At 46.4% G+C, this 13,362-nt stretch overlaps 2 protein-coding genes across 3 annotated transcripts; one reads left to right on the top strand and one right to left on the bottom strand.

The window, feature by feature from the left end:
- On the top strand, positions 1-9,411 carry LOC110477916 (epoxide hydrolase 1). 2 transcript variants are annotated; one of them, XM_021544126.3, is made up of 10 exons: positions 1-198; positions 1,511-1,534; positions 2,398-2,611; positions 3,411-3,591; positions 4,384-4,614; positions 4,984-5,113; positions 5,425-5,639; positions 7,497-7,605; positions 7,941-8,060; positions 9,018-9,411. In XM_021544126.3, exons 1-10 carry the CDS (start codon positions 170-172, stop codon positions 9,217-9,219), a joined length of 1,455 nt encoding a protein of 484 aa, XP_021399801.3. In that variant the 5' UTR covers positions 1-169; the 3' UTR covers positions 9,220-9,411. The 2 variants fall into 2 exon arrangements, with proteins under 2 accessions (XP_021399801.3, XP_077638198.1); XM_077782072.1 differs by lacking the exon at positions 1,511-1,534.
- A 1,879-nt stretch (positions 9,412-11,290) lies between these two features.
- On the bottom strand, positions 11,291-12,631 carry MAD2L1BP (MAD2L1 binding protein). Its single transcript, XM_077781787.1, has 2 exons — positions 12,446-12,631; positions 11,291-11,834 (listed from the first exon to the last, which is right to left on the bottom strand). Exons 1-2 carry the CDS (start codon positions 12,629-12,631, stop codon positions 11,304-11,306), a joined length of 717 nt encoding a protein of 238 aa, XP_077637913.1. The 3' UTR covers positions 11,291-11,303.
- Between the last annotated feature and the right edge of the window lie 731 nt (positions 12,632-13,362).

Here is a 13,362-nt window from a genome sequence, read left to right as displayed (position 1 = left end):
CCTCCGCCGAGCTCAGTTTGCAGCCGCAGACGCGGGCAATAGGTGGCACTGATGGACGATGTAGTTTGCGTTGTCCCCGAGAAAACGTCACTGAGGAAGAGAAAGCCGGAGAGGAGAACCTGGGATCGCGGCCTCGCCGGGAGCAGCGGCCAGGCAAGGACGAGCAGACATGTGGCGGGAGACCCTTCCAAACGCCTGGTGAGAGATCTCCCGGGCACGGGAGCAGGGACTGCGGACCGGGCTCCCTGGGCTTGGGGCGGGGAGGGTCACCAGGTGGTGGGAGAGTGGGAGCAGGCAGCTGAGTTCTCCTGAGCATGAGAGCGGAGGAGGTGTTGATCGACTGAGCCTTGTTTTGTGTCGCTCAGAGAGCTGCTTCTGGGACAGGCTTGCTTTGCTAGCAGCGCAGGGTTTGTGCTACTGCCTTGATAGCTGGTTTCATACCTCTGCTCATCGACTCCAGGATGTAAATGCAGGGGGCTATTCCTACCTGTTGCCTAAGCTGTTTGTTCTTAGGAGCCCTGTTCTTCCATGTCTGGAAGTGATTTAAGGAAAAAAAAAATCACACAATAGGCTGTCTCAGCAAATGTTAGCAAATTGCCTTGGAGGTTACTGAAATACCCAGTACAGGCTCCAGGCTCTGCACTTCAAACAACAGAGGGAAACAATTCTAGGTGATAAAAACACCCAGTGGAGTTAGTATTTCATGGAATAGCAAGTATTTTTCCTTTTTGGTCTTTGTTCTGGTTTGTTTTCTCAAAGTACAATTGTACCAAAGAACTTCCTAACGTAGCTCCTTCCCACAAGGCAGAGTAACAAGACTTGCTTCTATTGTTGCTAGATTTTAGATTGTGCTTTTGTACCAGAAGCTACTAGGCTTAAAGGGAACCAAGGAGGATTCTTTCTTTTCCTAGCAGACAGGGGAGACCTAAAGGCTTGATATCCAGTCAGGAGTAGCTAAAAGTGTCAAAGGTACAGCAGCACCTTAAACTCTGGATAGGGAAGGATCCATAAGCCTCTAATGGTGCCAGCCCTGCAGCACGATCAGCACTACATGGCTGGGAGCAGAACAGTCCTGGAGCCCGGAACTGCCCTGCTGAGGCTGTGCACCTATTGCAACACAGCAGCCAAAGTAAACTATTTCCTTGGCTGAAGATACACAGCTGCTCACAGGATGAAACAGTGCGAGGACACCTACGCAGTTGTTTACTGTCTTTCATCTAAGTTGTGCTGAAGGAGGGAATATTATGGCAACAAATTATCTAGCTAAAGCACAGCCCAGAAACACTGTCTCTTTGTACAGAGGCCGTGCTTTGTGAGCCCCTCTCTACCCATCCAATCCAAAGAGTAGGAAAAATAATGGCAGATGTTGCCAGGTGGCTAAAGAGCCTGTGATCACATCCCTGGGCAATGAGTGGTGCTGGCAGGGGGCATTCTTTGCACCATCCAGAAGGGCTGGAATAGGACAACGTTATCAGACTGTAAGGATCTTTGTTTTTTTCCCCTTTTGTAGGGAGAGCATCATGTCTCAGATCAGGTGAGTGGAATAGCTGTTCTGTGCTGTGGTCTCCTTGTTTGGTTAGTGCCCTGACTGGGGCACAGCATCATCCCTTCTGTACTCTGGATGACAATAGAAAAAATCTTCACTCACAGCCCCCTTGCAGCCCCCTCCAGGAGCCCCAGACATCTCTACTAATCCCCAAGGGAAGCTAGAGAACTTGAAACACAAATCAGAGGGATGAGAAGGTACACTACATTTAGGACTGCATGTCTGTCGACTCCAGCTCTGGCAACTTGGCTCCCACACCTCAAGTGTGGGACCTTGCTGTTCAGAAGAGAAACAGGGGCGCCAGCAGAGACTCCTTACGTGAGAGCTACGGGGCAGAGCTAGGATTGCCCAAAGAGATGATTGAATCTGTAGGGGAGCTGTGTATGAAACACTGGCAAGAGGAGCACGTTCAGCACATACAGTTCTCTTCAGCAGCTGAAGACTTTTGTCTCTCCTCCTGCTCCTCAGCCCACAGTTTTTATTCCTGGACAAGACCAGCTGCTACTGTCTCATTCACTGCAGTACCTGCCTCAAAGTAGCTTGGCCCATATCCTATTGAACTTTGTCACCCTGGGCATCCTGGTTCACAAGGAAGGGAACAAGGAAGACTTGTGATCAGCAAGTCCTGATCCGCAAAGACTTGAGACCCCTAAGAAGCCTTGGTAGATAGAACACTGCCCCAAATCTTGCCTGTGATCTTCAAAAATAACAGAAATGCCCAGTCTATGCTGACTGCTTGGGATTTAGAGACATTTGTCCCTGCTCATTCCCTATGGATGTGCAAACAAGCCTCAGCATAAGTCCCTTTGACACTGCTGTTGTTGAACACAAGCAATTTTGTGCCTCCCCAGGCCTTTTGACTATTCTCAGAAGAATGCAGTCCTGGTTCCTGTGGCTGCCCTGGGAGTTGGAGGGATGCTGCTTTACTGGCTCAGATCTGGACGCAAGATCAAGACTATTGACATGGGCGAAGGGTGGTGGGGCTCAGGCGAAAGGCCCCCCAAAGGGAAAGAAGACACAAGCATCCATCCCTTCAAGATTGAAACATCTGACAAAGAAATCGAGGTACCGCTGCCCGGGGGGATAAGGAAGGGCAGAAAGCTGCAAGGGGAGGCAGTCCACCACCCACCTCACTGCTGCGAGGTGATGCCTTGGGGGTGATAGCAGGGCACTACCATGTGCCAGGGCAGCTACCCAGATCCATTAGATGGTGCTCTGGCTCACCATTCTTTACGAAGGGGATTTGAGCTCCAGTCCCTTGCAATGTCCCCTAAAGACTTTCTGAGACAGCAGCCCCTCTGTGCAAGCTGGGGCTTCTCCTGCAGAAAGGCCATGCTTTGAGCAGCAGACTGTGACAGTGGGTCTGTGGATGGTGGAGCAGGGCAGGAGGGCATTGGGACAGCAGTGGCACCAGTAGGGTAGGACTGAGGGGCTTCCTCAGAGGAAAGGGCTGTAAGGCTGAAGAAGGATGGTGTCTTGATTGAGTCATAGCTCCTCCATCCCTGCATGCCTGTCTCTAATTATCTGACCAAGCAGCAGCCAGCAGCTCAAGGTGAGATTCTTATTCTCACAGCCAGCAGTGCTGCCAAGCTCCTAGCACCAAAAACCCTGAAGTGAGTTAGCAGCAAGCCAAGACTAGGACCCAGTACTCCTGGGTGCCGATGGGGAACTTGTAGAAAGTTGTATTCCCCATATAAACAATTCAGGCAGTCAATTAGAGTATGGCACTTCTTCAGGAGGGTTTGTGGTGTCCCAGAGAACAATACAAAAGCCAGCAGAACCAGGAGAGCCTGTCTGTTCCTGCCCTGGCACAGGGCACCTGCCAGCAGCTGGCCAGCCTGGCAAGAAGGGCTTCCTTCCACAGGATCTCCACCAGCGCCTGGATCGGTTCCGCTTCACACCGCCTGTGGAAGGAGCTGCCTTCCACTACGGCTTCAACTCCAGCTACCTGCGGAAGGTGGTGGCCTACTGGAGGAATCAGTTTGACTGGCGCAAGCAAGTGGAAGTGCTAAACAAATACCCCCACTTCCACACCACCATTGAAGGTGAGGGGGCCTCTGTGCCTTGAATAGGTCTCACTCAGAAATGCACAGCAAGAAGGGGGAGATGTAAAAAGTGACAATATTTGAGATAACCTATGCATAACAGCTTAGTGATACAAGTGAAATATAACTAGTGGAGGCTCTATTATTAATAACTTTATAGGGATTAAGACCATTACACAGTGGCAATAAGATTAGGTCTGATTCAAGATGAGCTTCATCTAGTTCTAAACCCATGCTAACTAACAATGAGGTGCTCTTCTGTGATTGCCTTGAAGCCATCTTTGAAAACTGTGAAATTTAGCCAGATTGAGCTGAAATATGTCTCTCCACCACACAGTAGTTTAGTCAGGTGAGTTTAGCCAGACTTTACATAAATGATCTCTAGACTAGGGAAGAAAGTCTTTACATAAGTGATCTCTATGTTAGACCTCTATCATGCCCTTTTTCATGTTTCTCTTTTAAGTACTGTATGTATCTTACCCACATTATGCTATTCATTCAAGTGCAGTTCTTACTTATATACAGTGAGACCAGTTTCTCAGGAGATGGATGCTAATTTCCAATGACCCCAATATCTGTGGTTGGGGTCAATATCTCTCTCTGTATGTAAAAGATGAGACAACTGATATTATGCCAGGCATCCCCTTTCAGCCAGGCATCTTCTTGCAGTGGGCTGATTGTGGAACTTCTGCTGCAGATGCTAATTAAAGTTTTGCCTCCCTCCTTCTACAGAATACAGAGCAGAAACTGTGGTCCCAGAGCTTTAATTTTTCTTTCTTGGATGTCTGGCAGGGATTGATATCCATTTTATCCATGTGAAGCCATCTTATGTTCCTCATGGTAAAGCTGTTCGACCTCTGTTGATGGTCCATGGCTGGCCCGGCTCCTTCTATGAGTTCTACAAGATCATCCCTCTGCTCACGGAGCCAGCCAAGCACGGCCTGAATGAGGGTGATGTGGTGTTTGAGGTCATCTGCCCCTCCATCCCAGGATACGGTTTCTCAGAGGCCCCTCACCAGAAAGGTAAGCAATGAAAAGCTCTGTTGGAATTGCAGTTTCTGAAGTAACACCTCAACCATCCCAGGCAGCCCTGGGGCACCACAGTTTGTAGTGCAGATGCTTGGCTCTTCACTTAAGGCCCATGTGGCTGAGGCTCTGGGGCTGGCTGTGGAGATTTGCAACACAATGTTAACTGGAGGTCAGGTCTGATTTTGCTTTCCACTGAATTTCTTTCATTGTGTGCTCACTTTCTTTCCAAGAAGTGAGGCAGAGCAGCATTGCACACTGTCTTTCCCACAGCTCCACACACACATGCCTCGGTCAGGTCACAGTCTTTGGCCAGGGGAGGAAGACTAGGACCAACAGGTCTCCTGTGTTTCCCTTTACCCACAGAGTTTGACTCCATAGCAACTGCTCGGATATTTCATAAGCTGATGAACAGATTGGGCTTCAAGGAATACTATCTACAGGGAGGAGACTGGGGATCTCGCATTACCACAAACATGGCCCAGATGCTGCCACAGTAAGTAGCAAAGGAAAGCAGTGCAGAAAAGCTCCAATTCTTACCCTACTTTCTGGCTCCACAGTCCTACTTTCTGTTTGCCTGCTTCTCATCCCCTTCTGCTCTGTTTCCTTCAGGGACAACCCCATCCTGTATATTCAATTGCATTCGTATGCTTTGTATTGCATTTTTTTTAATAATGAATCTGAAGGGCTTGGTGTATTTGATTCAGTCCAGTGTTTCTCTCCCAGCTGCAGTCAGACTTATTTTCTAGAAAACTTGGAGACAGAAAATTGCTTATTTTAACCCTCTACTCCTTAAATTACTTTTAGGTCTGTGAAAGGGCTTCATCTGAATGTTGTTTTCGTCACCCTAGAAGGTTTGGGAAAGGTGATTAGTATAATGCTTGGGGCTTATGTACCATGGCTTGTAGGCTTCAGCAGGGAAGATGCTCGACGTCTCTACCCTTTCATGCAGAAGAACATATATGATGTCCTGCGAGAGTCTGGATACTTACACATCCAAGCCACGAAACCAGACACTGCAGGTAATGTACCTTCTCTGTATCCCTGTGAACATGGTACACTAATCACTCATGGTACACAAAAACAAAGACCAGCCAAATTTAAGAAGCAATGAGTTCGGGTGTCTTGAGTACAAGATTTACGTGGGCAATGAGTTCATGAGGATGAGAACTGTATAAAATGGAGTCAAAAGAAACCACTCAAAAAAAGATGGAGATTTCAAGTATAACTTTTCAAGGTCTTTTCAATAGCACTCTCCTTGAGAATTAACCCCTTTCTATAGAGTTTCTCAAAAGGTAAACACAGGGTTCTGAAATTGAAGCTTTGAGAAGTAAATGGGGCTGAAAACAAGAAAAATATCACAAGCAAAGAGGTACAATATCAAAGTTGCAAAAAGGTAGACAGAGTTCAAACACCTGAAAAGCCAGAATGCTGATGTCCTGGGACCAGGGGATAAGGACTGTGAAGAAAGATATGGCCATTTCATAAAGCTTTCTTTGTATCAGGCCCCACTAGAGAGGATTCTGGGGTATTGCTTTATTGAAATAATCCCTCATCATGAAAGACAGCAGAGCTGTCTCAGGCTAGTGTCAGATTTGGATCCTAGAGAACAAACAGTCCCTCATCCTGGCAAGTCACTAAAGGAGAAGAAGAAGCTCAAACTGGAATGTCAATGAATGCTTAGATTATTGCTTGAAGTAATTGCAAACCCAAATAATTAAAAGGAGATAAACAACATACCAGGTGGGGGAGAGTTGTGGTGGTGGTGTTTCTGGTTGCTTGGGTGTTTTTAAGGGTCAAAAAGTGTAGGTATCCACAGAACAATGAAGATTAGTATGTCTTGTCTCTGATCAGGAATCTGACAGAATTGTTTAAACAAGGAGAATTGATTTACAGGGGAAAATATCACAGGGAAATCATGCTTCAAGAATCAGAGCTCTGGCAGAATCAAATAACTATAGACCCACTAATGGAACTTATATAATTACAAAAAATATTTTGTAGAGACCACTTCCCCATAATTCTTAAGAAATTGAACTTCCTTAAGAAAAGGATTAAAACTAGTCAATGTGAGAATCCAAGCACAGGAATAAATCCACAAGTTCCAGTGGAGGGAGAGAATCACAAAAATCTGTGCTGACACCTATGCCCTTTAACAAGATCCTAACTTCTCTATGAATAAAAGTTAATAATTAGATGTAAAATTGACAGCTATCCAAGCTTTAGTTTATAAGTGACTGGTTGATAAAACCTGCCAATAAAACCCAATATCAACAAAGTTCAAAGCAATTTAAGAAAGTCACAATTCAACTGGGTTCAAGTTTGGCTGCTGCCCTATGAGAGAATCCATGAGTCAAGGGTAGTGCTCTCAAAAATCATCTGGGTCAAAGATTAAGGCAATTTCACAAACTCTTAAAAAAAAAATACAAAAAGCAAAAATACAGAATCCATTATATACGTGATATTCTGAATCTGTTGCATTCCCATTCGCCCTGTTTCATAAATATATATTAGAATCAGAATACATCCCATCCTAAGCAGGACAGTGCTCCCAAATATTTTATCTGAAATTTCTTTTCAGATTGTCATCTCTTTACATCTGAATTTACTCCTTCTACCACACATCACCAAGAAGCCAATGGAACTTCCTTAGCTCTCAGCTTTTTTCGTATAGGAATCAGGTGGATTTGTAGTGCCCTCAGTTACAGACAGAATTCCTTTACAGGGAATTTGTTGCAAATAAAGCACTGTAAGGGATAGATAAATACAGACTCTACTGAATTCTCTAGAAAAATCCAAACAATTCATGAAAGTTCAGTTTAACTTGCACTGAAGTATTGCAATGCCAGGCAACTGCAACAGCTCTTCTCCTCAATTAGGTTGTGGATTGAATGACTCCCCAGTGGGGCTTGCTGCATATATTATGGAGAAATTCTCAACCTGGACAGACAAATCATTTCTGCATAAAGATGATGGAGGCTTGGAAAGGTAAGATGTTAGTTTGTGACCTTATTCCGTGAGAAGTCTCATTAGAAGAATGACTGGTGGGAGCTAGTATGATGATATGGGTAAAATACTGGCCTGTCAAAGCTGAAATTTAAGGAGGAAAGGCTGACATGACAAGCACTAGTTTAAACTTACAGCAGACTGCCTGCACACTACTGCTTCAATACCACGTAGTTTTGCTCTGAACACACAGGTGCCAATTAATTTGCTGCTTGAAAATAAGTGGAGATTAAGAGACAGCAGTACTTCAGGGCATGAGCCCAGTACAGAGCACTGAGGAACAGCTTCCAGTTAAATTTCTTCCTCTCTCCTGACAGCAAATACTCTCTTGATGAGCTTTTGACCAATGTGATGATTTATTGGGTGACATCCTCCATTGTGTCCTCAATGCGATACTACAAGGAAAACTTTTCCAAGAACCCGAGTATTCATAACAGGTAATTATGTGGCAATTCACAAGGCAGATTTGCAAATGAGGTTGAAACATTTGCCTATATCAACAGTTAGATCACTTAAAACAGCACATTTACTTAGTTCTAAGAAAAATGGAAGTCCAAATTCTTACTTGCTTTTGATAAATATAGTTAAGGGTCACTTTTCTTTTGAACCTATAATGCACACAAGGCATCTTGCAGCCAAGACAATGCAAAAGACTTATCTAAGCACCAAGCGCATTCTTGTGTTCAAAATACAAGTCTATATACTTATTCACCTAATAAATGTGACTTGTAGCCCAGTTCAGTGAAAACAAAACAGGAGATCATGGGCACATCTGAGAGAGAAGTTTAAACTGAATTAGGAAGGCTACTACTTGCTGGAGGATAAGCTAAGAACTACAAGAGTTAAGCACAAACCTGGGGTAGCAATTTGGAGAGTAGTACTTGAAACCCAGCACCTTGTGACAGCTGGTACATTAAGATGATGCTAAGAGAGGATGACCACAAAATGTTGCTGAACAGACTTCTCCAAGTAACTGAGCATCTGAATATGTGGGGGAGTCCTTTCCTTGGTGGACTGAACCAGCCCTTTTCCTCTCCAGAGGGTCATTTGTTATGCATTTGGTGCCAAATTTTAAAGCAAACAGGAGCTGGCTAATTCTTAGAGGTGTCATGTAGCACAACACGGCAGCTTACAAAAGTTAAGCTCAAAGATGGGGAACATTTCAAGAGCAACCTGTGTACAAAGTTGGCTCTACTTTGCACCTCTACAGATATCATCTTAAAAAACTCAATGATACTTGAATAGAAATGAAACACCTCAGTGGAATGCAGACCAGGAGGTGCACTGCACAAAGTGGCAAAACTTCTCCAGCTGAATGTGATCCCAGAGACAGAGGTTTTTATAGACTTCCCCCAGGACTTGTTTCAACAATGCAATTGATTTGTGTCTTCTAGGGTTGGAGTATATGTTCCCACAGGGATTGCAGCTTTTCCTCAGGAGATTTTACATGCACCACGTGTCTGGGCAAAGGATGTCTACAAGAACATCATCACTTACACTTACATGCCACGTGGAGGGCATTTTGCTGCCTTTGAGGAACCAAAGCTCCTGGCACAAGACATCATGCAGTTTGTCCGAAAAGTGGAACAGCTGTGAGCCTGCAGTTGAAGTATATGCACAGAATGGAAACAAGTGGTTCTACCAGTGGCAGAACCTTTAGACTAGACTTGTTTAATCCCTCAAAATAATCACATATATAAACCAGCATTTTATTTTGATAATAATTACAGTACTGATTTTTAAAATCAAATTCTTAATGTTTTCATAAAAAAAAAAGTTCAAAAAGCATCTTGTGTTCCTTTGTCACCAGCACCATATCATTGTTGCATTCATAGTTCAAGTAAAACAGAAGTTGTAAACAGTTTATTGCAGTAACATTGCACTCATCTGAGGAAGAGAGGTGAAAGGAACTGGTCAAGGCTTCTGTTTAAAAGCTTATTTAAACACTTGGGCACCTGCATTCTTAAACATGTGTTACAAGCATCTTTGGTGGAGGCATAAAGGGTTCTAATCTCCTGAGTACAAACACTTCTAAATTCAAGTTATATTGCCTTCAAGAGACCTGAGGTTTCATTTTCAAGTGGGCAGCTGCACGTAATGCAGCTTTCTTCACTTAAATATTTTCCCCTAGAATGAGCTTAAGAAGCAGCTCCTGCACATTGTAAACAGATATTAATGGATACTACAGCAGAGAGGGCACTCTAGTGTTCTCCAAGCTCAAAAACATCAAATTAAATTCATACTACTTCATCTCATTCCATTCCAAAAGGTCAAAGTTAAAATATGCACCAAGCGTAGATGGTTACTTCAACCTTCACCCTCTTCACAAAGGATTTTTACCACCCCATTGCATTTTTGACTAGTAACAGCAAGTACCCTCACTACCAGTAAGTTCAGCTTTCTCTTCAAATGGGATGAAGTTATTTCAAGCTACTGAAAGCTCATTACAGCACAGATTATAGACCAGCTGACTGAAGACAACTGCAGCAGATATCTAGCTCTAACACACTGCTCTCAGGGCTTCTCTCCCTGTCCTGTTCTGCAGTAGACACCAGCCCAGAAGAACAGGCTCAAGTTCTGATTCTAATACAGTCTGACTAAGAACAGGAATTTGCCAGGTAAAGATAGTGCTAAGCTTGATCACATTCCCCTGATTTCTATGCATTTCAGAAACATTTAAGTCAAAGTTTCTTCCTTGAGTGCGAGTAATCTTCCATTATTGCAACAGCACTTTAACTTTCTCTGAAGAGGGTTAGCAAAGAAATTGCTTATTTTTAATCTTACATCCAACCAATTGTGACAGCTGTTAGGCAAACATCAGTACAAAAAAAAAATTGCTTATTGCTACCCTGCCTCCACAGTACCAGTCTCCTTCCTTCTCCAAGACAGTACTAGCAACTGAGAAGTCTTACTTTGGAGTGTTAAGGAACAGAAAGTGAGTTATAGGAAAGTGTAATTTTATCAAATAGATGGAAAAGCACTTGATTACTCAAGTAGGGCACACACCATTGCAGCTGAGGCAGTGTCAGGAGCTGCAGAGCTGTTTGCTTGCAGGGTTGCCAGGGGGCCCCTGGAAGCAGCTCCGTCCATCTCCACCCAGCCCTGGCAGCTTTCATCCTGCCCCATTCTTTACCAGCTGGAAATAAATCTCTCTTCCGCAACAATTTTACCTCTGTGTCCCGCTCCAGTTTTGCCTGCTGGTTTTCCTGCTATAGGGAGCCTTTCAAGGACTACAGGTTTTCCTTCCAGATAGTTATTTTGTAACTTCACCTAAGAGAGCCTATGTGTAACATGACAGAGGCAGTGTCAGAAAATAGCCATATTAAAACTCAGGAGGAGATTGTACATATCCAGCCTTTACCAGTTCAGCAAGCATACAGCATGGAAGTTTTACTCCCAACACATTAATTCATCCCATGTCACAGATCAGGTCCCTAAAGAATCGCTGGACCTGTGTGCAACTGTTCCTTAAAGAGGATTTGCCTTCAACAGCTCAGGAAATATGGACAATAGAAGAGCGCAGCAAGATACAGGAAGGCAGTAGACACCATGAAGACAAAAAAATTCAGACAGACATGGTTCAAAAATACATGGTTACATTTGCTAAAATTAACACCTAAAGAAAAAAGGTAATCAGTATTCCAATTAAATATTTCCAATTAAATTTCTACAGAAACCATTCATTCACTAAAGCCTTTGAGGGTCACTGGTGCTTGGAACCAGACGTAGTCCTCCCAAGCAGGTACTGTGTGCTGTGGAGGTGAGGCACTAACATGGAGGTCTCCATCACAGGACAACTTAACAGTCAGCTTCCTCCCTCGGGTCGGCACTTGGTAGTTGAGCTTGGGCCGGAACCACTCAACACCACAGTCACGGTGGCCCTGGACCAGGACAAGAGTGACTGTGACAGGGAGAGCCTTAAGTTCACTAAAGACGTCAGCAACAAACAGGCGGTGAAAGAGCTGGCGAACACAGGGCGCAGTCTCAAGGCTCTCTTCAGCAGAGCCCTCACAGAACCCTTCCAAATTCAGCTCATAGAGCTCCTTGGGGTTGATGACATTGCCTCCAAGTAGGAAAAGAACCCGAGGAACTAGCGTCAGACTAAACATGACTTCCAGGTGCTGGAACAATCCCTCCAGCTCCATCAGCAGCTGCTGGCACTTTCTGCTTGCCAGGCCCAGGGAATGTGGTTTCCCAATTCCAACTCCATCCTGGAAGACAAAAACTCATATTAACACAGTTAGTTATGAACATGTATTATATGCTGCAGAAAGCATGGCCCATCCCAGAGAGTCAAGGAACAAGCAGCTTGTGTTCATTTTGAGAGCTACAGGTACCCACATGGGGAGGATGCACATCTCTCCGCATCACGAAATGGCAAGAGGAACACGAAAGCACAATCCATAGCTACTCAGCTGGAATCTGAATCGCCCTACTAATTAATTCCAATAGGAATTAGAAGCCCATCTTTCAAAGATCAGCCATCTCTCTGAAAACATTTAATAGTATTTTTGTTTGGTTTTTTGCTTAGAGGTAACAAACAAGGCAGTGACACGCTTTGAGCGGAAAGTATGAAACAATCAACTGAGAGCAATTTGTCGGCACCTTCAGCAGCCTGAACTTAACGCTGCCTTTGCCTCGTTTTGAAAAGAAGAGGCAAAGGCATTTAGGGATGCAGCCACAACAAGCGCTTTACTTTAAAGGCACCGACACGTTGCTGTACGAGTCCCCGAGCGAGAACAGAAGCTCGCAAGCAAAATCCAAACGCCGCGGCCCACCCAGTCCCCCGGCCCGGGGTTGACCCGCGGTCGCCGCCCCTCACCTGGGCCGCCCGCCGGCAGAAGAAGGCGAGCTGCTCGTAGGGCAGCGGGAGCTGGTTCCGCTGGTGCAGGACGTGCTTCAGGAGCTCGCAGGCGAAGCGGCAGCCGCTGCCCCGGCACACAGCTCCCGGGAAGGCCACGGCCACGGCGGGGCCGCCCGGCACCGAGGCGTCCCCCTGGGGCCCCATCGCGCCGCGGCCCAGGCCCGCCAGCCCGGGAGCGCGGAGCGAGCGAGCGCCCCAACGGCCGCCGCGTTTGAATGCCGCCGCCGCCGAGCCTCACGGGAAGGGCGCACGGACCGCACCGCGCGCCCTCTGGCGGCGACGCCACCAAGTTTGGCGGGCGTGGCAGGGGCGGAGGTCTCCGCGTAGCCCCGCCCCTCCGTTCCCAACCCGATCCCGGCCCGGGGCCCCTCGGTTGAGGCCGTGCCGGGACCTGGGCTGTGCTTCTTTCAAGGCTATCCGCAGGAGGCGGCTCCGCTCTCCTCAGCCCCGCTCCCGGCAGCTCTGGCGGCTCCGCTGTCTTGCGGAAGAGCCGCCTTCGCGGTGCCGCGGGGTGGCGGAGGCGGGGAGCTTGCAGGGAGTGCCGTGTTTGGAAACATTGTGCCCGCCGCCCCATTGGGTGCCGCCTCCAGCGCATGGCGAGTGGAGGGCGGGATGGTGAGAGGAGCTTTTCTGAGACTGCTTTACAGGAACCGCGGCCACCTGTGTCAGTTCTACACCGACAGTGATCCAGGGTCGCTCTCCCCAGGGCATGCGGCGAGGAAAGAGAAGGCGCAGTGGCCGTGGAACTGGAGATTGGGAATACACTTAGTGAGGGGATGCGGCGCACAGCTACAGGTTCTTTTGCTGTTCCGGCCGCCCTCCGCGTTGGATCTTAACGTGGGCTTTGGGATCGCTCTGTGTCGGGCTGCTGCCTC

This window comes from Lonchura striata, chromosome 3, assembly GCF_046129695.1.
Source record: "Lonchura striata isolate bLonStr1 chromosome 3, bLonStr1.mat, whole genome shotgun sequence".
In the NCBI taxonomy this organism is placed as follows: domain Eukaryota; kingdom Metazoa; phylum Chordata; class Aves; order Passeriformes; family Estrildidae; genus Lonchura; species Lonchura striata.
Note: the sequence above shows the minus strand (reverse complement) of the source record. Positions and strands in the feature narration are given on the sequence as shown.